This window comes from Triturus cristatus, chromosome 1_2, assembly GCF_964204655.1.
Source record: "Triturus cristatus chromosome 1_2, aTriCri1.1, whole genome shotgun sequence".
Taxonomy (NCBI): Eukaryota; Metazoa; Chordata; class Amphibia; order Caudata; family Salamandridae; genus Triturus; species Triturus cristatus.
The window spans coordinates 446,878,953-446,904,114 of NC_140580.1; the positions used below are offsets into that span (position 1 = coordinate 446,878,953).

Here is a 25,162-nt window from a genome sequence, read left to right on the forward strand (position 1 = left end):
GGAGAGCAGAGACTACAAGGATAGTTCTGTTGCCCTAAATCTTGATATTGCATCATGGTTGACTGACTGAATAATATTGGAGTCAATTTTTGGTCAGATCCAACAATTATGACACTATTTGATGAAGTTGAATTTGAAGTGGTTGAAAGCTCTTGCACCAGACAGAAATGCTTCCACTCAGTGTTGTAGATTCTAGTAGTTTGCAGTGCATGGGCCTGTGCCAGGATGTTTCTGCAGTCCTGGTGTAGATCTAATTGGTCAAACTCTGGGTGGTCATGTACCATGCTATCTGGTTCTGTGACCTGGGGTCTTAGTGGAGAATCGCTCTGTAGTGTTTGCAGAGGAGCAGAGCGTGCAATTTCTGATAAACTGTTGGACGCGCCGATAGCTTCAGGAGATCTTTGTATCAGTATTGGCAGACTACGCCGGGGAACTTAAGATGCAAGTGCAGTGATCCATCTTTGCCTTCTTAAGTACCCTGGGAATCAAGGAAAATAGGAGGAAAGGTGTAAGCAAAGATTTTGGACCAACTGATCGAAAGGGCATTGCCCAGTGTCGCTGAATGCCAAACATCTGCTTCCGAAGTATTGCCATTTCTTGTTGTCTAGTGTGGCAAAGAGAGAGATAATGGGTTGACTCACTGTTGGAAAATGTAATCCACCTGTTTCTAGTGTAGCTCGCATTCTGAATATTGTCTGCTTAGTGTATTTACTTGATCATTTTAGTATCCCGACAGGTGTTCCTTAATGTCCATATTGTGAAAAAAGGCCCAGTTCCATTGCAGTCGCGATTCTTTTGAAAGAGTTCGGGAACTCATTTTCCCCTGTATGGCTATGTAGAACATTAATGTTGTATTGTCCGTTCTGATTAGAACTGCTTGAACTGTTACTCAGGTAGAACGCTTGTAGACACGCGTATGGCCTGAAGCTCCAGCACATTGGTGTAAAGTATATTTTCTGCATCAGACCGTAGGCCTCTGGTTGAAAGTTCTGCCAGATGAGCAAACGATCCACCCATGGATATGTTGGTTGTCAGTACTAATCTTTGTTAGAGGTTGAAAAGAGACCTTAGGTTTTCTGGGAACCTCCACCACAATAGCCCCGTTTCCATGGTCTCTTGCCTTAGAAATGTGTCCTTTCTGACCGCAACAAACTGTTTTGTCAATAGATTATTTGCCATTGCTCAGAACTTGACAACTCTCTGCTGATGGAAACTCCTTCCCCAGCTGTGTGACAAGTACAGGACCTAGTAACTATTTTCATTAAGCTACCAGGAATGATTTCTACCGGTTCAGCTCGAGACCCAGGTTCCTGAAGAGATTGATGCAGGCTGCAGCAAAAGGCTGTGCCTCTTCACTTGACGCTTTGACGAGCCAGTCCTTGTAATGGTGCAATTGGTGTCCCTGCCACCAGAGGAAGTCAGTGACTGGAGCAAAACAAATCTGAGGTGCTGATTTTAATCCTAAAGGAAGCGCCTTGACCTGGTAGTGTTGTGGTGTTACAGAGACACTAAGCTATTTCCAGTACGTTTGGTGAATGGATCTGTGGAAGAATTTGTCCTTCAGACACAAGGTCATCAAGGAGTCGACTTTCTGGATTATCAGAAGGACTTCCTGTAGTGTGAGCATCCGGAATGATTGCCTTTCAAAAACATGTTCATTTGTCATTGGTCCAGAATTGGCCTCCACTGTTCCTTTTTTTTTTTATCAAAAAGAATCTAGAGTAAATCCCTGGTTTCTTTGAGATTTGGGGACAGTTTCTATTGCTACCATGAGGAGGAGAATTTTCTGTTTAAACTCACTCGGATGGAGGGGATGTTTCTGCTTGGCATCCAGGTGGTCTTTAAACACATTGTAAAGTGTGACCTGTGCAAACAATTGCCTAATCCATTTGTCCAATGTTCTGGCTTATCAAGAAGGAGAAAAAGGGGACATTTTTCTCCCCATTTTCCTTATATTAGATAGAAAGAGCGCGGGGGGTGGGTATGGGGAGGTCAAGACCTGGTCATTGGAGCGTGACTGGTACGAGTTTCTTTGCCTTCCTGAAGATCTTCCATAACTGTTTGGTAAAAGTTGAAGGTACATCCTTGGTTGTATCCAGATAGCCTTTGGGGACAGTATGATCGGCCTTAACCTCCAAACTGACTTGAAGCCTCACTGTACCTTTGGAATCTATGCAAGCCACGAAACTTTGACGATCAATCTCTATGGTATTGTAAAAGACCTACTGCCTGACCAGCATCAGTGTCCATCTTGAGACTCATCTACATGTATACTCAAAGTGAGGCAATCAATAGGCATGTCCATGATCTTTACAAGGACCTCAGGATGGAAAGCTTCAGAGCATAGCCAGCTGTAGCTTCACGACAGCTCCTCGTGCAAGCTGGCAAAAGCCTGTAATTGAATTTTCCATTGGTGCAAAAATGAAACAGCTGAAGTAAGCTCTCCCTCTGAGTAGAGTTCTAGCAGTCTCCTTTTTATCCTCCTGAATAAGGTCAAGTAATGTCATGCCACATCAGACGATCGTAGCTTCCCAATACTTCCAGGGCTCTGGCTGTTTTAGTTCGCTTGCCGCCAAAGAACTAGTTATTGGGCCCAGATGGTCCATAAGCTTACTATCCATACAGGAGGACAGAAGGAGGACCTTCTATGAGCAGCCCAAGTTATCACTACATCAGGTTTTGGATGACCAGTGAGATAAGCAGGGGCTGAATAGGAGGCTCTGTATTTTTTTCTCCAGATGTGATATTACCGCTAGAGCTGCAGCAAGTGTTCAAATACATTTTAAACCTTCAAGCTAGAACAAAATCAAAATTAGACCAGATTTTGTACACTTTCATGATGGTTCCTAAAATTCATAAAGGAAACCTTGCTATTCCACAAATATTGGGACTATGAACTTCTGGACAGCTCTTTCCATTAATGAATGAGAACTGGATATATCTGATGAATCTCCATCTCCGCATGGAAGTTTTCCTCCATATTAGAATACAAAGAGACAACTGAGTGATCATCTAGGTTCGCCGGAGTTTGTGGTACCAAAGGCTTATAAAGTAGTTTGAGAGAAGGGTTCTCTAGGAGGTGGGAGGGAGTGGTGACAGTTGTCGAGGATGTTTAGATGGCAAAGTGGCAGGTGCAGGAACTGGTGGTATGGCTACAGGAGGTAACTGGTTGAGGAGACTGAACTGAAGGGTATGGTAGTAGGCTTTGGGAAGTGATCATTTGCTGCAATGTAGACAAAAAGTCACAGGTACTTGGAGCACTTCTGGCTCCCTACTGAATTTAGGATATTTAATGGGCATGTGAGTTATGCAATATATAATCTTGCTAACTAGAATAATCATAAGAGCCATCCTCCTCACTTCAGCTGCAAAATATGGAACATAGCGCACATCTAATTGAATTGGAATATATGCAGTCTGTGATGCCAGGTTTCTAGCATCTTGCAGTTCAGACTCCAGATTTTTAGATGGAAGAGAAGTTGACACCTGTAAAAGTGAAAACCTAGATACCATAAATACTAAAGTTTCGTATTCAATTTTGTCTAAGCTACAGTCAATGAAGCAGTCAGACGGTTCGTCGAATGGTTCAACACAGAGGGTATTTTTGCCGCCAAAGCCATCAGTTTAGGAGACAACGGTAGAGGAAACCTATATGGTGCTGTCAATGATGGTGTCGCCAACAGAGGCTTTTTGTCGTAGTCGCCGCCAAAGTGATTTGCTAATTTTTTCCTTGTTTGTAGCAGACTGTTAATCATTAGTATTACTTTTTTCACCTTCTTTTGCGCAGGCAGAAACTCTTTGCTGTAAAACGCCTGTTTCCTGCTTAGGGTTTGAGGAGTGTCCATAAGTACTGTAACAAATCAAGTTCAGGAAACAGAATGAGTCTTTTTGCTCTGCCTTCGTAGAAGTGCTTGGTGAGGCTCTTTTTACAGAAAACTCCTGCTGAATAGTTGGCATCCTCCCTTGGATGGGGGAAATTCTCTTATCATAAGATAAAATGACTACCTCCTCTCGGTCCTTGACAGTTTTTGTAGTAAAGGTTTTACAACATGAAATCTTTACTGGATTTACATGCTGGGTATCTATTCTGCCAACTAATGGTTGGGTCGGGAATCGTGTTTTGTCTTTGTTTGTGTGGTGTGTGTGGACGTTGTCAACTACTATTTGATGGCAAGTTTATCCTGTGTGTGATGTGAGACAGCACCCAGAAGTTCCTGTGCGTCGCTGCCATTTTGAGCTTTTGGATCTGGAAGCAAGCTGGAGGTTCTCCGAAGAATCTGATCTGCAGAAATTAGATGGAAAAGAACACCGATAATCACAGAGGCCAGGAGGAACATCAAAGCCCAGGAGGAGAGCTTGGGGAGGGGGGCCCTGTTGCTGGAGGACATGCATCCTGAGAATGTAGAGGAGACGGACAAATCAGAGATATGGAGAACACCCCCTTTAAATTCTGTCCAAGCTGCCACCACAAGTTCACGCAGAGGGATCCATGCAAGGCCTGTAACCTGTGGCTCCTGACAGATCACAATGCAAAGACTGAAGTTGGCACTAAATTCCTACCAAAAACTCGGGCGAGATTAAAGCAGCACAACACGCCATGGCCGGCACCCAGAAAACACAAGACCTGGGTCTCTGCAGGAACCACGAACATACCCGAAAAAGGTGAGCCTCCATAATAGGATGAGAGGGTTTGGAAGAGAGACTAAAGGGAGTGTTGTGGACATCAAAAGAACATCAGCTGCGAGGAATGTGGCAAAGGATGCCGAAAAGATAAAGGTAACAAAGATCCCAAAATCTCAGAAGGCCACCTTTGCGTCAACATTGAAACACTCAATGACCAAAGGTTGGCACAAACCGAAGGAGCTGCACGGGTCCTGACCAAAGAAAAATGGAGGCAAGCCTTCAAGACAACCCTTGACGCGGCAGACAAAAGGAGATGCTGAAGGAAAAGGCCAAGGAGGCAAAGGACACAGTCAAGTGCATCGAAGAGGAAGCCGTCCTTGAGGGCCGATGCCAAATGCATGCTTGAGGTCGAAAGGAAAAGACGCTGACTCGAGGCTGCAATGGCAGTGCCCTGTAGCAGCAGGAATTCGAAGTCTCCCTAAAGGCCTTAGTATCTCAACTACACCCTCAGAGCGGAGGGACCTGGAAGACTTGTTAGACATGAAGGCACTGTCGACGCAGCAACCACACAAGAGAGCAGGAGGACCTCTTCAATTAAAATGTCCACGGTATGTCAGAGAAACAGGGCTGGTTCGACGAGCGGCAGAATCTCAACGCCGACTCCAGAGGAAGGAGTTGACTGCTGCCCCTCAAGGCCCTAGCCCCCAGACAACTTGTCCATGTCAATGAACTAATCAAGTGGGCAGCAGACGTATGGGAGTACAACTAGAGGAAAAGAGTCATGCCTCCTCCTCGAAACCCTGATGCCATACCAGAAAGCAAACCTATACCTGCCCATGCTTCCCAGCATTATAGACCAGGGCAAGAAAGCCTTAAAGGAAACTGCCACCACTAGGGCAATTACTCTACGAGTGAAGAATAAATATAAGCATTCCACTCAAGACCACAAGTTTATCAAGCGGAACATACTGGCAGACTACCATAGTGGCCACAGCCAGAAAAATGAACACTCCCATATCGACTGGACCACTTCCAGAGAAGGAAAGCAAAAGGATGGACCTGGTGAGTGGGAAGATGTAAAAGGAGGTGAAGACGCAATGGAGAATTGCAAATTCCGACGTTCACCTCAACAGATACAGCCACCAGCAATGTGAGGAAATGGAAGAACTGATGCAACACCTTCCAAAAAAGTATGAAAGCAGTCATCCAGGAGTGCAAGAACATTGGCAAATCCTGCTTCTAGTCTGTGTTGGATACAACAGACATACCAGCAGACAGCTGTTCATGTGCACCACACTGAGGAGGCATGCATTGCTCAGGCTCTCCGATTTCAAAGCAGAGGTACGGGCTTCTGTCAAATATGCGGTTTACAGGGGATGCTCTTTTCGGGACTATCATGGCTAAACCTCTCCAACAAAACATGGACAATAAAATGGCTCAGGCCATGCAGGCATCAAAGCGAAGAGAGGGGAGGTGTCTCCAACAAAAGACCAGCAGGCAGAGCAAGTTTCTCAACACCACAGCACCATCACTAGCGGTAGGGTTTCAACCAAAAAGGTTGCCCAACAGCCTGCTCAGCAGCAGTGGCAAAACACCCAGCAAGGCAGCCCTTTTGCAGAGGCAGAGGGGAACCCAGCAGGGGAGTAACAAGCAAGTGACTTAAATGGCCAATAACCCGCCACATAATACCAGTGGATGGAAGAATAGGAGGATTCATCCAGGAATGGCAGTCAATCAACTCAGACAATGGTCTCTTTAACATTATAAGACACAGCTACTGCATAGAACTTACCAAACCACTGACTCATGTCCTCCGCCAAAGACAAGAACATTAAGTAAACAAGAATTCACACCTTTACGAGAAGCGATAAAAAAAATTCATTAAAAACCGAACCATGGAGAAAGTCCCGGTGAGGGAAACGGGGTGACATTTACTCAGTATACTTCCTTGTACCAAAATAAGACTTAACACTGAGGCCAATCCTAGGCCTCAGGTGCCTAAGCAAGTTCATACGAATGCAGAATTTCAAAAAGGTATCCCGCTCCTAAGAAAGGAAGACTATATGCCCATGCTAGACCTAAAAGACGCCAAGTTCAGATTCATCGTGGGCAGAGGACACTACCAATTCGGAGTGCTACCCTTCAAGGAAAAATAAAATAAAAAATAAATTGCACCAAGTGTGTTCACAAAATGCCTGGCAGTGGTGGCAGCACATCTAAGACCGGGTATACAAGTGTACCCATACCTGAAAGACTGGTTGGTAAAGGCAAACAAAACTAAAATGCCATACAGACATGCAAACAGTCCTCAGCACACGTCAAAATCTCAGTTTTACCATCACCACTCCCGGAGAAGGTGAAGGTGTTCCTGGGGACAACATTGGACTCAAGGACAGCACAAGCATACCCAGTCCCTAAGAGAGTAAGCAATAACAGAGCAAATTCTCCTCTACCGGAAGGGACAGTGACAGTGAGGACAGCTATGAAGACGATGGGCAAGATGGTTTCATGCACTTCCCCTCAAACCTGCGACTAAATACCAGAATGGACCTTGAACAGATGGTCACAAGTTGCTAGGAGGATCTAAAGGTTTTCACATCAACTATTCAGAAGGGGATAGAATGGCGGAAGCCGGCGAACAAGTGTAGGGAGACCTGGCAAGCTACAGACTCCCTCTAGCACCATAACGGACACGTCCCACAAGTGCTGGGGAGCACACTTGGGGAACCTGAAAATCAGAGGTCTCTGGAGCCCTATGGAAGGCGTAAGAACGTTTTTAAAATACAAATACTTTTCATTTTGAAAAATCGACACCTGAAAACCTTTCAGTATAGTTCAATGTTATCCTATGGGAAAAACAATAGCGCAGTTAAACATCTGAGTAATAAACCTATAATTCCAGTCTTCTGGAGCAAAGGTCTGCAAGGGTTAGGTGATCACCAAAACTGCACCTCCAGCAGTACAGGGGCAGCCGAGTGCATAGGTCAAAATCAGAGTTGCGCGGGGGGACACGACTTCACTGCACAGGTGAGCCACTCTGACCCAGCCAGTGGGCGTTGGGTGCAGAGTGGGCAAGGGATTGCGTTTCCAGCTGGATCTGGAGTCCTGGGAGTTGGTTGCTTTTGAACTGGTCCACTGTCCACAGGAGATTGGAATCTTTTTCGAAGGCAGCAGTCTGCACAGGGTTTCAGAGGTTGCTGGCTGCAAAACAGTTCATAGGTTCACAGAAGCAGGAGACAGGCCGGTAAGGTTGGGGCACAGACCGTCTTCTCTGCAGGGATGTCTTCTTAGGTCATCGCAGATCTTATTTTTAGGTCTGGAGTACCCAGCTAAATACTTAGATTCAGGGGAGTAGCAGGTAGGGCCAATGGGCACCTTACCTGGGGTGACTACACCCTCTATTATGCCACTCTTCTGTGGAAGGGGGCATAGAGCCAGCCCTGATTGGAGGGGTCCCTAATTTTCAAAATGGCAGGAACTGAAAGATGGGCTTCACATCGCCTCCTCCACCTTAGTGGCGGAGGCTGGGGGTCACATTATAAAGGCAGCAGGCCTTTGAGGCTTCACCCTTCGAGCACTGGCCCATCCTGGGGGAGGAGGTGTGCTAACTCTGCCCAGAATGTACATTGTTTCTGGCCCCAGAGAGCAGGGTCTCTCTACCCAGGGGTCCAGAAATATGTCTGGTGGTGGCTGACTGCCTACAGCCGGTCAAAGACCACACCAGAGTTAGTAGGTTTTCAGGGGGGGCTCTGAGGTGCCCTCTGAGTATATGGTACAATAAATATCACACTGGCATCAGTGTGGATTTATTGAGAGGAATAGATTGGTACCAAACACCCCTTTGTTCAGTGAAGCCATCATGGTGCTGTGGAACTTGAGGTCTCGAGTTGCCAGCCCATGTAATCTCTATGGCTTCACTGGTTTTTTACAACATTAAGGAATGGACCCGAATATTGTAGGGGCATACCTGCTCCTGCAGATCTGTCCTCGCCCGTGGTATAATGCACCCAGTCAGTGCTAGTTGGCATGGCACTCAGGCAGGGTTCAATGTTGACTTTATTTTTCCTCTTACGGGGACCTGCAGGCAGCAAGGGCAGAGGCATAGTCCCAATGAGGGGAGTCCCAGGGGACCATCTTCACCTCCCAGGACTTAGGTACCCAGGGTGCCACTTGATAGGGACTTACAGGGGGGGCAGAAATACCAATTAGTGATATGTTTTTAGGGAAGAAGCAATGGCACAGGGGACCTGGATGGCAGGGACCCTCTGCAGTACAATTGAAACCACATCAAAACCAGGCAAAAAGTGGTGGGTAAACATGTAAAAAGAGGCACTTTATCTAAATCATTATCAGTTGACATTTGCCCCTAATATCAAAGAAATTAAGCTGGGGAGGAGAGTAGATGCCTAGGCTGCAGAAGCAGAACTACAGGTAGGAACAATCTCTTATTCATGGTAGGATCTTCATTGATGGTCAAAACCTAGTCTAGCCTTCCAGTGCTGTCAGCTCAAAGGGATATTAAAAAAGAAAAAAAAAAAAATAACGCACACCCCCTTTATAACAATGAATACACAGAAAAGTCAGCTGAATGGATTTCTAATAGTAGAACACATTTTATTCCGCTCTCATATCGAAATCTGTGTCTTGTATGTGCATGAACAGATTTACAAGTGGCTGCTTTGCATATTTTTGTTACAATAGGTTTTCAAACCAAGCTGCTGCAGTTTCTCCTCTAGCAGAATGGGCCTTGGGATTGGACCTAAAAAAAATAGAGTCTTGTTATGAAGGCTAGTACTTCTTCAGCACGCATGGCTGCTTTCACTATTACTTGTGTTAAAATGTTTCTTCCACAATAGCCATCAGTGCCCATATAATAGGCAGCAAAAGTCTGGGAAGTGATCGATTGCAGTCTCTTTATTAATGGACACAGAAAGTTTAAGTGTTTCAAAATGAATTTTGAGCTTTTTGGCCGCTCTGATTCATAGAACGTGATGAAATCTTCCACCAGTGAGATCCTCAAGAAACAGAAGGGAAGGATGTTGGTATGTATGAAGAGGCCAACTTAGATTGTGAAGATACTATAAAAGATTGTGATTGAGATCTCCAACGTCTACATTGTGATTGAGATCTCCAACGTCTACATTTATGTAAGATTTATTTGAAATCCAGATCCCTAGATGGAAAAAAAGGATTGCCTGTTAAAAATATTAAAAGATTGAAACGGTGTGGCTAGTCACTTCCTTAATGGGGACAGATGTATGCATTGAAACTTGCCTAGGTTTTTAAAGAGAAAGAGGCAAGGCAAAGGCTCTTGCAACGAATCTTAAGAAGATGTAATAAATTGAGGTGTCCTTAAAGTTTTGGGAGACTGAAGGAAAAACCCTTTGCGTCTTCCGAAGAGTTTGTTCTGGAGACTGGCTTAATCTTCAAAATAGATCAAGATCTAAAAATAATCTAATGACATGCCACTGAGTTTTGGCGACAGATTAGGAGGTGAAAGTGACATGTTTTGGAAATGCTTAGAGGACTTGCCTGACTGAGCGACAATGGTGCTTGACAGCAAATGCTGTTGTCAATGGGTAGCAAGCAACCGCAGTGACTTCAATGGTAAACAGAGTTGTTGATGACAGTGATTATGTTTTACCTTTCCTCTGAATCCCTGTAAAGGAGTCCATGGCAAAAAGGCTCAACAGTGGAAGCAAATACTTACTTGGAGGCCATGCAAGAACTATAAATGAAACTATAGTTTAATAAGAGGTGACAGACGTTACCATTCTGAGATATGCAGTAATTACCTGGAAAAATGGAACACCTCCGCTTTCCTGACAAGTTACATTTGCCTCTACGCAGGATTTCTCAAAAATGACGCTGTCCTCAATAAACATAATAGGTTCTTCTTCCAAGAAGTCCTTAATAGAAATATGCAAGATTTAATACTAAAACACCTACTGATAAATGGATTCATATAATGCAATGTTTTAGACCATGCTTTTAGAAGGATCAGATTAAAATGTCAAGACATGCAAATAAATTGTCAATAGCAGATACTACAGATGGCATATCTGGGCGTTCTATATAGTTAAAGTGAAACAGCAGCAAAGTGCAATATATATTTTTTGCTCAATGATATTTGCATAAAGATTTAACCTATAAAAAGGTATTGATTATCAACTCAAACTTGCAGTATTGGTACATTTCTCCAAAACAGTTACAATGCTCCGATTCATCCGGTATAATACAAGGTTTTAGAAGGAACATTCATACACTAAACCTATGGTAGAGTGCATTAGGGAATTTAGAAAATGCATATACATTGGAGAGAAATATCGGCTTGTTTTAGTTTTTCTACAACAAGGAAACTACCTGAAGTGTACGCTGAGACGAATGCACTTAATGTAGCGAATAATTAAAGTTGTTTGATTGCCGTCTAGAACCGTGTAAAATGCGTGGTAATTCAAGCAAATAAATAATTTACAGTTCTTCGGTTAGCAAGAATGGTGTAGGTCTTACAGCCTCATTAAGCAAGTCCCCCACATGACGCAAGGTAGCCACCCCCTCAAGAGCCGAATTTAATTACTTGGAGATCTAGGTGACTTTGTTCTTTCTGTATTGTTATTATGTTCTTAAGTAGTGAAGCAGGGCACAGAACGAAATGGTGGATGCCATTACTGGAGCTAGATGAGACTGAATTTTCCACACAGAACAGCCACAAACACTGCACAAAGTCTTGCTGTCACACAAGCCAGAACTAGCCAACAAACTTTTAGCGTAAAGTGATTAAATTACAAGCATTCCAGCAAAAGGTCATACAATATGCATAGGCTAGAGAAAATCTCCTATGCTGGGGTGTTACAGCATTCATGTTGGACGTCAATGAAGACATCTCATGGAGAGTTTTTGGAGCTTTTTTGCAAATGTTCCAGTTTTTCAATGTGTGAGAAATTGATGAAGACACTACAGAGAACTTGTAGTGGACTGGGCTGCCTTTCTTTTGCCACTGCAGGAGCACTTCTCAAATAGGGAAGGGATTTTGAGGGAGGTGGTTGGGGGGTAGAGACGGGGGACTGTAAAATATGAAAGAAGTCCTCACTCAATGGACAGTAGTTAAACTCGAGTGAAAACAGAATTTTGTCTCAAGGGGAAGAATTTTGAAGAAAGAACAGAGGTACAAAGCCTCACACATGCGCTCAGATCTTTCACACAAGAGGAGGAAAAAACTGAATGGGTGAAGTAAAAAGCCAATACAAAGCATCATGAGTAGATGAACCTTCTGGAGTTCCCAAAAGGACAGGATACTCCGCTCTGTATTACATTAGAAGCCTTGCAACTCTGAAACATTCATCAGTGTGAGAAGTTGGCCTGGTATATGATGCTCACTAGTTAAAGTGATCACCTTGTACCATGCCAAGCAACCCTTATGGTGTGGTTGTAAGTCAACCTTTTCGGACTAGCTGCCCTAGTGGTAGCGTAGGCTAAGCAGTTTTTGAGGCTAAACTCGTGAAGCGTGTTAAGCCAGCTGTTTTACCAAATGTAACCCCCTTTTATACCAATGAAAGGACACCACACAGATATATATTCAAAATATATATGTATTTATTTCTCAAAGTAACCCCTAGTCTCTTTATGAGCACAGGAGCACAAATCGTCAAACAAGATTATCACAGAATACACAGAAGTTGCACTTTATATGGATAGGCCCTGGTGGCCACTCAAACCATATACTAAAATAGTGGTATAAGTACCACGAACAGAAAAGGGAAAAGGCCTCGGGCCTCTAGAATCGCTGGGCCTACAAGGAGCTAACGTCAGTTAGTGACCAGGAGGTCCACGGGTGGCGTGTGCAGAGCAAATAGTCACACGCGTGCTCCCATAGGTTTCAATGGGTGCGTAAAAAGTACAAAGTTACTGCAAAGAGGATCTTCCGGATGGACTAGGAACTCAAGATTTGGAACACAGGCACTAGAGATGTAATACTACACTTGGGCACAGGTGTGCCAGCTTTACCTCACCCACAGGAAGCGGGTGCATAGGCCTCGAAGTGCGTCGGGTTTCTTCTATCTGTTCCGTGGAGCCTGAAGACAAAGATGCTGCAGGCGGTCGGTCCGGGAGAGATGCAGTGGATCCAAGAGTGGATCGGAGATGTTGAAGACCTGTAAGCAGAGGGGACAGTGTTCACAGTCACTAGCCAGTGACCAGCGTGGCACCAGGTGGGTACCAGGCAATGTCGGGTGCAAACAGGAAGAAAGGTGTAGCTTGTCTCTGCAGCCACGTGGTCCCTGGAGGTAGACGACGTCCAGGAGTCGGTTCACGAGCTGTCCCACGCAGGCTCTCGCTGTCGGCGGTGTCGGCGACTTGATCGAAGCAAACAAGCCTTGGCAAAAGCAATTGTTGTAGGAGATGAGATAAGCTGATGGTTCTGACCAGCAAGGTCAGAAGGACTGCTCCTTTGGAGGGGAGCAAGGGCCAGTCTGGAGCAACCAGACCAGCGGTGTATTTCGTAGAGTTCGTCGCCAAGATGGCTACTAGCCAGCGGGCCAGCAACCGGTTAGGCGCGTCGAGTGGCAAAATGCAGAAGGGCCCCACGCAGATCGTGGAGATGCTGGAGGGCTCACCTTTGGTGCAGATGCTGCTCGGGTGTTGGGCTTCTCAGATCCCAAAGCACAACTTGGAGGGAGCCTCGGTTGTTGCACTTGTCAGCTTGTCATAGTCGTTCCAAGAGGGCTGGCTCCACGTGTCTCGGTGCCTCCACGGGTCTCCTCTTTTCAGGGACTGTGGATCGGGCGGTGAGAGGTCTGGAGGTCCAGGTCTTGTCAGTCTCTGGGCTCCGGCGGGAGGCGGCGGCAAAGCAGACGTTTATTCGCTGGATGGTGCTTGCGTTAGCAAGGTGGTCACTCCCTGACCACAGGGGAGATTGGCTTCAGTCCTCTGTGCAGCAGAGCGTCGAAGTTCCCGTCTTCTTCTTAGTGTTAAGTTGATTCCAGGATGTCTGAAGTCTTAGGACACAGCTCCTACCTTTAAGCGGATTCTAGGGGCCGGACTACCTGCTAGGTCCCTCCCTATGGGTGGGACCAGGAAGGGGGGTGGTTACACCCCCAATCCTTTGTCCAGCTCGCCCCAGGCCCGGGACTGGTGTGCCCCAGGACCGGTTTGAACTGGCATATGCACCGAGGCTCCTTGTGAGCCACAGGCATGTCTGGTTTCTTTCGAGCCCTACCTGACCAATACACAAAATCCTGTCTGGGGTGGTGCATGCACCTCCCCTGGCAGGAAACCCTTTGTCCACACCTCCCAAGCTGGAAGGACTCCCAGCAGCAGGAGGGCAGACTTGTGTCTGTGGTGGCAGCATCCATTTTGTGGAGCTGAGGCTATGTCTGATTTTACCCGGGTTTCAGGTACTGTACATGTCGTGTCCCTCTAGAAGGGTGGAATGCTAACCCCGTCGCCAGAATTGGCGAGGGGTTAGTATTCCAATTCGTATGACACCTTACTCGACATGTTTTGATAAAGCCAAACCAAAGATAGCATTTAACCGCGAGGTTCATAAAAGAGTATATGGTATGACGATATCTGGAAACAGTAGAAGGAAGTTGTTCCGACCACTGCAGACAGGATCAGCTCATGCCAGAGCACCATCTCACATGGAACCAAGCACTCTGCCTTCAGGATTGTTAAGGCCTGCCATAGGAGTGACTTGTAGGTTACCAGGTGTCCCATTTAAGGTTAGGTATAGGTATACTACACCTAAGTAAGAGGTGATTACACCAACTTACCCCAGCTGAGTGATCAGCCAGTTGTGTCAAATTGTTAGGCCAAGCCTGGGGTGGCATAATACATGCTTCAGCCCCTGGCAGGCCTTGGGTACACCAATGCCCTGGGTACCTAGTGTACACTGGTACAGGGGCTGACAGGGTGATCCAACCAATTGGGTATGTACCTAGGGTACATGGAGTCCATTTTAAAGAGAGAACAGCCAGGCTGAGATTCTGAATAGCAGGATCTCAGGCCACCTAAGTCGAAAAACCAGCTAGACACTAGGCAAAAATTTGGGGGTAACCATAGTCAGATATCCACCTTCCTACAATCAGCCTTTGCAATAAAGATGTTGAAATGTGGTTTTCAAAAGTTCACAGGATGGGCTAGTTTTCTCACACCCCCCCCACCCAAAAAAAAAACCCAACTCTTGATAGACTGATTGAGGATCCCATTTTCATCCTATGTACAAATTCATTCTTTACACCTGGTGTTATATTACACGAGCAACATATCTGATATGTTATGTTCTGTTAAAAAGGACTTGTAAAGCGCTCATACACGGGTTGGTTTCTTGGCGCCGAGTACTAGGGGGTTGCCGACCCGAAACAGTTCATTCGTACGCTTGGATGAATAGCCAGGTTTTTAGAGATTTTCAGAAACTCAGTAGGTCAGCGCTTGACCTGGTTTCCAGAGGGATGGAGTTCCACAGACTGGGGGGGTGGGGGGGTGGGGGGGGGGGGGGGGAGGGGCAGAGTTGCAAGCCTGCAACCCCATTGGCGCTTCAGCTTGAAGGTAGGGATAGTCAGAAATTGGAGTATGATAGTGTGTTCCAGATTCACGTATACGATCATTCAAGCATTTAGGACTATCAATGAAGATATTATGATGCAGAAAGACTACCCAGGTGGACAGAATGACAAAAATAGGTTACTCAATTTTTGGTAGTCCGCTTTGGTAAATAATCTACACTCATACTGAAACTGCTTTACCTTGCTTAAGTCAATCAAATATACAAAAACTCAAATATACATGAGAACGGGCAGCATCCAACAGTAATCACAAGAGGCGGGACCAGGGGCAAGAAATAAGCATTTGTTATATAGGCCCGCACTTCAAACTAAGACAGGCAAAGGGTTTATATTAGTCAAAATAGACAGTTAATTCAGTTAGCTGGCGGATCCATCTACAATCAGCTTCTCAACTATCACCACTTATAAGGTAATGGTAAAGGATATATATTTTTTATTCAGTTAGCCCCTTTGCATTGCAGCAGACAACCAATCCCATTTTAAATCCAGCACTAATGTACTATAGCGTCAAATTCTTGGTAGGGTAAAAGAATTTACCAAACTTTGCAGCCTGCAAGGGATGCGATAGAGACGCAGAATTTCAAATTACAGAGGCAAGCAAAGATAACTAGCTTACATGGCTTTGCATGAGATGATGCGGTGCACATGTTCTGCAACAAGTGTGCAGACAAAAACACTGTTACAAGCATCACCCCAGATCAACCATTGCTTGGAAAGACAATGCCAGGGTGATATTACTGGCACAAGCGGAAAAGGACTTCAAATTTGTGTCAGATGAACATGACAGGGGACAGATACAAAAAATACAGGAGAAACATATGCAGATGGCACAGTCTAATGGAAGTCTATGGACAGTATTGAAACACTACTTTTATACGTGCAGCGATAAGTGTGAAATGCCGGTTGGTAAACTCTATAAGCCATATACATGACAAGAGCCTGCTCTTCCGGCAGCTGTTGCGGTGGGTTCTCTATTAAAGACATGTGACCTGTTATACATCAGATGCACATCCCAGGACTGCTCGGCCAACCGAACGTATCATAAGCAGAAACAACTGCCAAAGGCCACATCAAGAGAACAGGGTGCAGCCATAGGACGCAGCAAAGAATTACATCGCAACTGACCACACAGTACAAAAGTTGATTACAATAAGCAAGAGTAAATATGCCACAAAAAGTAAGCAGCAGATCCTCTGCTGTCTGCAGGCTCCTTACAATTGGGGGCCACCAACAGTTAACTGTGAATGGTTTTCAAAAAACCTTTAATGACCCACATACAAAAGCAAAGCATGCAGACACGATTCTGAGGGAGGAGAGTAGCAAAATAAAATGCATATTGACCGTAAATCATTTGACAACGTAAGATGGGCAGTAGGGATCCATTACCAAATGGCTCAGCCATGCTGCAATAAATGCATCACATGCACACTCCTAAACGCTGACCATTTCCAACTCGCTGCCATCAACTCACTTGCGGATGGGTCAGGCAACTGACAGGCCACAGCCCCTCTTACATACCCAGTATTGTAGCGAGAAGGAGAGCAACTCAACCTTCTGCAGCATGGCCCCTGCAGTGAAAAAGCCTGGCAAGCCTCAGACAACAATACCACTAGAATGCCATGCTCTATTTAAGTACTATAGGAGAAGGAACTGTATAAATTGCACATCCTCCAAGCACCAAAAATCCAGTGGAGCATAGTCAGAATGACTATCACACTATAAACACACATGGGTCACTCAGTAGCAAATGATGATACAGAAGTAAAGGAAGGACAAGAGATCATTAAGCCCATACTGGGAGAGTAATGGAAAACAAATGCTTAATGCAGGTTTGTACCAACGTTTTCAAAGGGGTACAGCCCATCCAGGAATTCTACAGAGAGTGTGAAAACCAGCAACCTTTAATCAATATATTTGCATAGAATTTGTTGGAGTCAAACCAAACAAAACTGTTGTGTCTCGATATAGGCAGGTGACCAATTATTTCAAATTGGGAGCCCTATGCATCAAGCTGAACCAAGCACCAAAAATGTGCTCGGGCTGATTGCTGAACCCATGACCTTCCCATATGTGGGGAGTACATTCAAAATAGCAAACTTATTTCTTTCTAGTGCATATCGGTTCAGTAGCTGTGCCTCAACCTAATAATGATCAGAGTAAGTCAGAAGAAAATGGTTCAAAAGACAATGGAAATGAAATTTCTTGAGAGAAAGAAAAGCATATTAAAATGGTAAGGGCTTCTGAAATTAAAAGTGGGCCCATATAGATATTTAAGGATGAACTTATGTGCAAAGGCTGTATATAAACGTGCACTGGCAACAGGTAGGCATCGCCTTCAATGTGTATTGTTGTTTTTATCATTCTGTATTCCCTTCAGTGTCAAGTACGAATTCAGGCAGAAACAGTCCGGTTTTACCCCGATACAGCAACAGTCACCAGCTCAAGAGTCAACTGTGCCTGGAAAGAACCTGAACAAGTGGAAATACTCCCACACCCTAAACCCAACCAGATAAGAAAATAGTCCAAGACACACTCCCTTGTTAAAAAGTAAATCTAAACTACCTTTTAACACTGAAGGATAAACTGATACAGTTCTGGAGCTCTTGCAATAGCCATTGAAGACTCCGTAGATGAAGGCATTTCATAATAGTGTCCTGGCTACCTTAAATTCTTGATGTCAAAGACAGGGAAATTTGAAATGCTGCAACCTTTTCCTTAGAGTTAACCTAAGCCTTTCAACAGTAAACAGCATAACGTTTGAGGTAGCTTGTAACTAGTGTGCTAGGTGACAAACTGAGTCAGGGCGAAACCAGTCTTTGGTTGCTTGTGTTCCTGTGGTAGTTCGGGCTCGACTGTTCATACTAGAGCAGGATCAAGATTTCAAGATGGCTGGATCCAAACTGAGATAGAACGGTGGGCAAAATACCGATGGGTTGAAATGCTAGCCCGGACAACTGCTGTTACTAAGTCTTATTGCAAGCCTTCCTTGCATCACCTTGTGCGCTTGGTTTCATTGGTGACCAAGCTATTGATTTGTTGATGTTCTGTTTTGAGTTTCACCATAGAAAATAACATTTGGTTAAGAGCAGCTACAGTTTTCCCCTCCCTTGGTATAAACATCCAATGATTTAAGAATTGGCATTTTGGCAAAGTGAATACCTGCTTAGAAACCAAGAACAGATGATTGGATCGGAGACAAACTGGTGAATATAATCAAGATTAGTGAGCATTTTGGAGATGTTTGGGATGAAAGACTAGGAAAACGTATTCTTAGGAAAATGGTGAACTGAGACCTCATAGTATCTCGTCCCCAACAATTTAGGATTACGATTTTCTTTTTTTAGATGGGGGTTTAGCCTGGAATATTTTTTATCTGTTCAACTCATGTTCAGCTTCAAAGTACGCTTCCCTAGTGGGTCTCAATTCCAGAGAATGTTTTGACAAATCACAATTTAACACAGCATGGTCTATGTACAAGCAGCAGTCACTCAGTCCATCTTAGACGCCCCTTCCAAGACACGCCTACAGCAAGTGCCTTCTGAAACTGAAGGCAGGAGTTTTACATTTTTGCCACCTTTTCACAAACCAAGTCTTACGAATGCCAGTACAGCCCTGCACCGAGTCACTTCACTCAGCAAGCCATAACTCTTTGTTGGTTCAGACACCTTATAATGAATTTGCAAATGTCAAAGAGCAGAACTTTGATTGGTAATCCTTGGTACTTCATATGTAGTAAAGAATGGGACAACAAAAGTGCAAACAATGGTAAGTCATTTACTGTGCAAACCAAATAAAAGATTATGAATCCATAACAATATACAAATGCAATATAGTTTTGAGTAGCTTTTGGTGTATGTAAATTTAATACTTTGCAAGAAAGTCTTGATTACCTCATCAAGGGCCTCTGCCACAACACTTCCATCAAAAGTAATCAAGGATTGCAGTTCTTGCTGCTGCTTTCTAAAGGTCTCCAGAAGCAGATCACGAGGCTTGGTCTTAGTAAGTGAAGATGGATAAGAGTAATCCTTCCTTTGTGGTGTTGCTCCTTAAGGGAATTTAAGAAAATGTACCGCATTTTAGTGTGAAGAAAAACACGAAAGAAAAGCTTTTTTGCCACAATAAATTACTGCGAGTCAGTTAGAGTAGTAGTTGTGGCCATTACAGTCTTTTCTGCAAGGCTGTCACCTTAGATGGCAAGATATCTGACACCACTCATCACGTTACCTTACCTTAATTACTTTAGACTGATGTACAGGTTACCAAGCCAAAAAAAAAAAATCTATTATTTTTTTCAGTATTCTCAGTACAGGAGGTTGACATTACTTACTGTGACATCTAGTACTAAAGCCGCATTAGCCTTTTTACGCACCTGTCAAAGGCTGCAGCACCTACAAAGACCCCATGGCTGAAACCACATACTGAGACGAGTCTGACAGTAGAAAAGTGAGAGGCTTTGAGGCCCAGCAGTATCTGAAGGATTGCTTGGATACATCACTGCATGGAAAAACATCAATGAAAAAGTTACTTACCTTTGGTAATGCTGTTTCTGGTGAATAGAAAAAAAGGGTTTGGGGAGATGGGGGTGGTCCCAAAATGCAAACTCCCCATGCTTTTTCCAATAGATTTCTTTAAGACGGGCTTCAGCAAAAACTGCTAAACGAAATTAAACTAAGTTCGCCAGGAAGCTGGATCTTGGTTTGCAGATTGTGCTTTTTGTGATTTGGTGTAAATCTTTTCAGTAGTTTTTGAGATATTAAGGGTAAAAAACTAAACCTATTCGGACGGTTTGGCTTGTGAGAGGCTCAGACTCTGCGGGAGCAGCAATTTTAGCCTGACTGGAGGACAGATGTTCCGGATACCACTCTCCCTGCCCATGTCAGTGTCAATAGGATGACTTGGGACTGGTTGTTCTGATACTCAGAACTCTGCACAGGAGAGGCAGTAGGAAGGCAAACAGAAGTCCTAAATTACACTCTGGACAGAAGAGGTCAGAGAGAGTTGCCTTGGAAACTCAAACAAGTGCAGATATTGTACATTCTTGGCAGTGATGAAAAGATCAAGCCAAGGTTCTCCTCATTTGCACAAGATACCCTGGCAACCTCCAAGTGTAGCGGTCATCCATAATCCAGTAGGCGTCAGCAGCCAAGTTCTTCCACCCTGACATTCACAGATCCCACTGGGGGGTGCGTCACCAGGAAAAATCCCCTGGTGATCAAGCCACTTCCAAAGGCGTAGTATCTCCTGACACAGGGTCCACAACTTCACCACGCCCAGTTTGTTGCAGTACCACATGGCAGTGTTGTCTGAGCTTCTTCACCATCCTCGGAGGATGGGAGGAAGGCCTTCAGCATAAAGAGGACCATCAACAGTCTCCCTTTGATCGACAGCAGGAATGACTTAAATGCTGGATGAATTGCCCGCGTCTAACAGATTGGTCTCTGGCGGAAGACCAGTTCCTTATCAGAGCTCCTGGATCTCCACCTCTTCCAGATGACCTCCCCAACCCAGCAGAGAAGCATCTGTTACCATTCATTTCTGGAAGGGGAAGGAAGAGGGGGCCTACAGTTGGACCAATTGTTTTTGAACAGACACCACTGTAGAGTAAGCACCATCTCTTCCAAAATCTGGAGAACATCCTTGGTAACTGGGATGGTCGTTTCCTCAGCTTCTGCTGAGGTTTTCCTTGTAATTTTTTCTAAGTACGTCGTCATTGGTGGAGGTGGGTTAGTTGTAAGTGAATCCTGAAAATTCTTCAAGCTGCAAAACTATTCCTTCCGGTAAGTAAGCATTTCGTTTTGCAACTGGAATCTTTTCTGGAATCACATGCTGTGTATAGGAAAGTAGGATCTGCATTGATTATATAGTGGTATCCTGTCCTTTGGAGAAGATGGGTTCTCTGGATTCTGCGTTTTACAATAAATGTTTTGGTACTCTTTTTTACACTTGTGCAACCTTGTTACCTTGGGCATTCCTAGGTTCCGTCAAAAAAAGTTCGATGGCAGCTCCCTCTTGTATATGGCTGCTGTGGCCTGGAACCAACTCCCACTGGACTTACGTGGCCTTCAGGACCCGAAGACTTTAGGAAGAGACTGAAGACCTTCCTTTTTAATTAGCCTGCTTTTCTGTTTCCTGTTCTTACCCCACTGGGCACGCGCCGGGACACTCTTGGAGCAGCTGTGCTTGATACAAACATTGGTAACATAACTTAACATTCACCCAGTAGGGTACTGTGAAAGCGTGTATTGAAGATCATGTGGTTGCTGCGCAGTTATCGTCCTGTGCCACACCACCTAGAAAGGCTAGTGTTGCTACCTTTTTCCACGTTAGATGTGCTTGTGGTATTTACGAGTGTCACTTCTGCTGTCTTGTGGCAGTATTCGATTGTCTGAACTATTTATCTTGCAATGATCCTTTGGTGACAGGAGCGCCCTCGTTTGCGTGGGCGAAAGATACAAAGAATTGTTCCGCCATGCTGATTGTCTTCGTTCTTTCTAGCTGGTACAGAATTGCTAGTCTTTCATCCATTGCGAGTAAGGCTTTAGCAGCCTATGTCTTTGGATGTTGGAACGTGGCCAGTAACTGGATGGCCTAATTACCATGGAACTGGGATACCACCTTTAGTATGAACTGTGGATTTGCTCCCATTACCACCACCTCCTTATATATTTGCAGCTACCGTTCTTTTGTGGTTCACGCTTGGATCTCAACGCTTCTTAGTGACACGATAGTCAGAAAAGCTGTCTTTAGGGTTAGGAACTTCATTTGCACCATACTTTTGGCTCAAAAAGTGGCATCATTCGTTGCGTTAGCACCACATTGAGGTTCCAAGTTGGCATGGGTATGCTTTTTAGCGGCGATACTTATTTCACCCCCTCTAGGAAACGTTTTAACACCAGTTTGGCGAAGAAAACTTAGTCATCTCATGTGTATGCTTTAGGAAACTGGGCTTTTGTTGCAGTTGTCCCTGCACTTTTTAGCTATTAGATGCTCATTCGACTCAGACAGTGAACTAAGGCCTGCTAACCAAACATCAGTGCCAGTGCTCTATCCCCAAAACCAGGTGATGTCTAATTGTGCTACAATTGGCTAAGGACTTTAGCGCCCCTGTAAGTTCCTAGTAAATGGTACCCAGGTACCTAGGGCATGTGTGTTAAAGAGGGTCACAAAGGGTTGTAGCATATCTTATATCACTTTAAGGGACCCACAGACAAATCCCACACAGACTGCTATTGCATCATGCGCGACATGGTGCAAATCATGAGTCATGTCAAAGTCACTGCATCAAATATATGTAAATCACCCTTACACCAAGCCTTTAAGCCCTAAGGCAGGGTGCAATATATTTTATGTGAGGAAATATCTGCATGAGCAGATATGCCCCTGTGAAGTCTAGTTCTATTACTTGATATTGCACGTGAGCAGGGATGCCATCTTAAGGTATGTACTGGGCACTGGTCAAAATGAGTTACCCAGCTACATTATGCCTTCACTGAAACATATGGTGTATGGTATCAAACACATCTTATTGATAAACCCAAACAGTAATGGATTTCTTAATACATGTACCCAGAGGGTAGCCAAGAGGTACCCCCTGAAACATATCAGCCCTCTAGTGTTCTGGCTGACTGGTCCAGTCCAGCCTGCCACACCCGATGAGTTTCTGGCCACAAGGGGCGAGAGTGCACGCTCTAAGGTCATCACAAACAATGCGTGCTCTGAAGGGAGGTGTTTTACACCTCCTACAGAAAGATTGCTAAATTAGCATTCCAAGGCAGGGAGCTTACAAGAGTCCACCGCCTTTGGCATGAGAATCCTTAGAGGTGAAGGGATGCCAATCCCCTGACTAGGGCCCATTTTGCGCCAGGACAGGCAGGAAAATTAGTAGTCCGAGGCATGTGCATCCTCAGGCTATTACCACCCCTAAGGTGGTCTACCTGATGAGGATACGAAACTTAAAAATCTGCCATCTGATGGCAGAATTAGGAACTTTGGGACAGGATTATGCCCACTTCCGCAAGAAGTGGTCATATAGTGGGTGTAGTGACCCCAGGGGTAAGTAGCTCATTGGCTACTACCCTAGACTCCCCTAACTCTAGTATTTCATGGAGCCCCTGGCACTAGGAAATCAGATATCTGCCGACCGAAGAATTAAACCGAAGAGCTGCGAAAAGCAAGGACTGTGGAGAAGCAACTGACTTGGCGCCAACCCTGTTGGCCTGTGTGCTGTTTCCGCCAGATTGCACTCAAGTCATCTCGTCCTGCAGCTGCCGTGCCTCCAAAAGCCTGGGAGGACTGCCTGCTTTCAACAAAGACCCAGGAACTCCTGCAAACAAGACACCAGAAAGCACCACTGCACCAGTGGCCCCTAGCCCATGTTGAAGTGAGCCAACGGTGCCAGGATGGTTCCCCTAACCCATGTGTTTGCCCACAGTGGACTCACGTACGCCACCTGCAGCCTGTTTCTGTAGGCCCTCTCTACCGCGAGTGCCTCTGGTGTTGAAAACTTGACGCCTCAGAACAACTCTACACCTGGCCACCCTGGCCCGAGAAGAAGAGGACCAAAGGCGTCCCCATGTCCCGAAGCACTGCGAGACCCAAGCCCCCTATAAGGTTCAGCCTGACTGGTCTCCCAGTCCCAGCCTCTTTGCAACCGGACCGTTACCCATTAAAGTGAATTGGACACCAGACAGTAGCTCCAGAGCCTCCCACGGTGACCTATTGGAGTGACCTTGGACCTTGCCCCATACTCCCCTTAAGCGCAGGAGATTGGTCCCACAAGTCGCAGTGAAGTGCTCAAATGCAGTACTTGTTTTTCCCCATAGGACCACATTGGGCACTCAACACTGAAAAGCACCTCTGCACCTGGTCACCCCAGTGCCGCCCGAGGTGACCTGTTGGTGCTGCCTTGGACCTTGCCCCATACTCAGCTTAAGTCCAGAAGATTGGACCAAAAGTCATCAAGTGTCCGAAAGCAGTGCATGTTTTTCCCCCATAGGATATCATTACTGTTCCCAAAAATGTCACTGTCAACTCTTGAAAACTATAAATATACATAACTTGAAAAGTACTTACCTGATTCCAATGATCTTGGTATCTAAATTCATATAAATGTAAGAGTTATTTTTATATATTGGTGTTGGATTTCTTTAGTGAGTGTGTCTCTCACCTAATCCCTTTGTGTGCGCAATAAATGCTTAGCACTACCCTCGGATATGCCTAACTGCTCGCCCATACTACCACAAAAGAACACTTTTGGTGTCATGAGTGCCTCTGCAAATCCTTTGGGGCTTGCCTGGACTACACAGTAAACCTCTTTTTGGTCCACTATATAAAGAACTAGCTTCCTACAAGGTACAGATTATCTAAGTTTATAACGGTTTTGAATGCTTTGAGTCCAAACATCGTGGGCTCGTCCACCAAATGTATGTGTGGTTACCTTGTGCTTGGAGTGCAAGTCTTTGTGACTTTTCTCCACTTTTCTGGTTGGACCCCATCTATCTCTTAGAGTTTCTGTCCTTTTCCTTGAACGATGTCAAGAGGTTCACAATCGTATGGAATGCTCGAACTGACTTTTGCGAGCCCACGTTCAAAAGCCAGTTGTCAAGATAGGAGAAAAAGGATGTGTCTGACCTCCAAAGGTGTGCTGCAACCACCACCTTTACTTTTGTGAACATCAAAAAGTCAGTGAGGCAAAGAGGACCACTGCGAACTGGAAATGTTCCTGTCTTACTTTAAATCGCAGATAATGCCTGTGGGACTGTATAATGGGTTTATGAAAATATGCATCCTGCAGGTCCAACAATACTATTCAGCCTCCTAGGTCCACAGCGGCCAACATCTGGGCCTACTTAATCATTCAGAATCCATCCTTCTGCAGGAAAGCATTTTAAGTTCATCATTTCAATAAAGCCCGGTGGGCTCCTTCCTTTTTTCAGCACTAGGCTAAGGCGAGTAACAACCACTAATCTTTGCAAGGC

General features: G+C 45.0%; 1 protein-coding gene across 6 annotated transcripts in view; it reads right to left on the minus strand.

Annotated features, from left to right (window-relative positions):
- The window catches only part of KIF11 (kinesin family member 11), a 271,380-nt gene that overhangs the window by 2,419 nt on the left and 243,799 nt on the right, over positions 1 to 25,162 (minus strand). For 5 of the 6 annotated variants that reach the window (XM_085606145.1, XM_085606146.1, XM_085606142.1 and 2 more), the window contains 2 exons: positions 19,076 to 19,230; positions 10,419 to 10,532 (listed from right to left, as the gene is read on the minus strand). In XM_085606145.1, coding sequence (XP_085462271.1) covers positions 10,419 to 10,532; positions 19,076 to 19,230 — 269 coding nt within the window. The remainder of the gene's footprint in view (positions 1 to 10,418; positions 10,533 to 19,075; positions 19,231 to 25,162) is intronic. The other variant, XM_085606148.1, reaches the window with a different exon arrangement.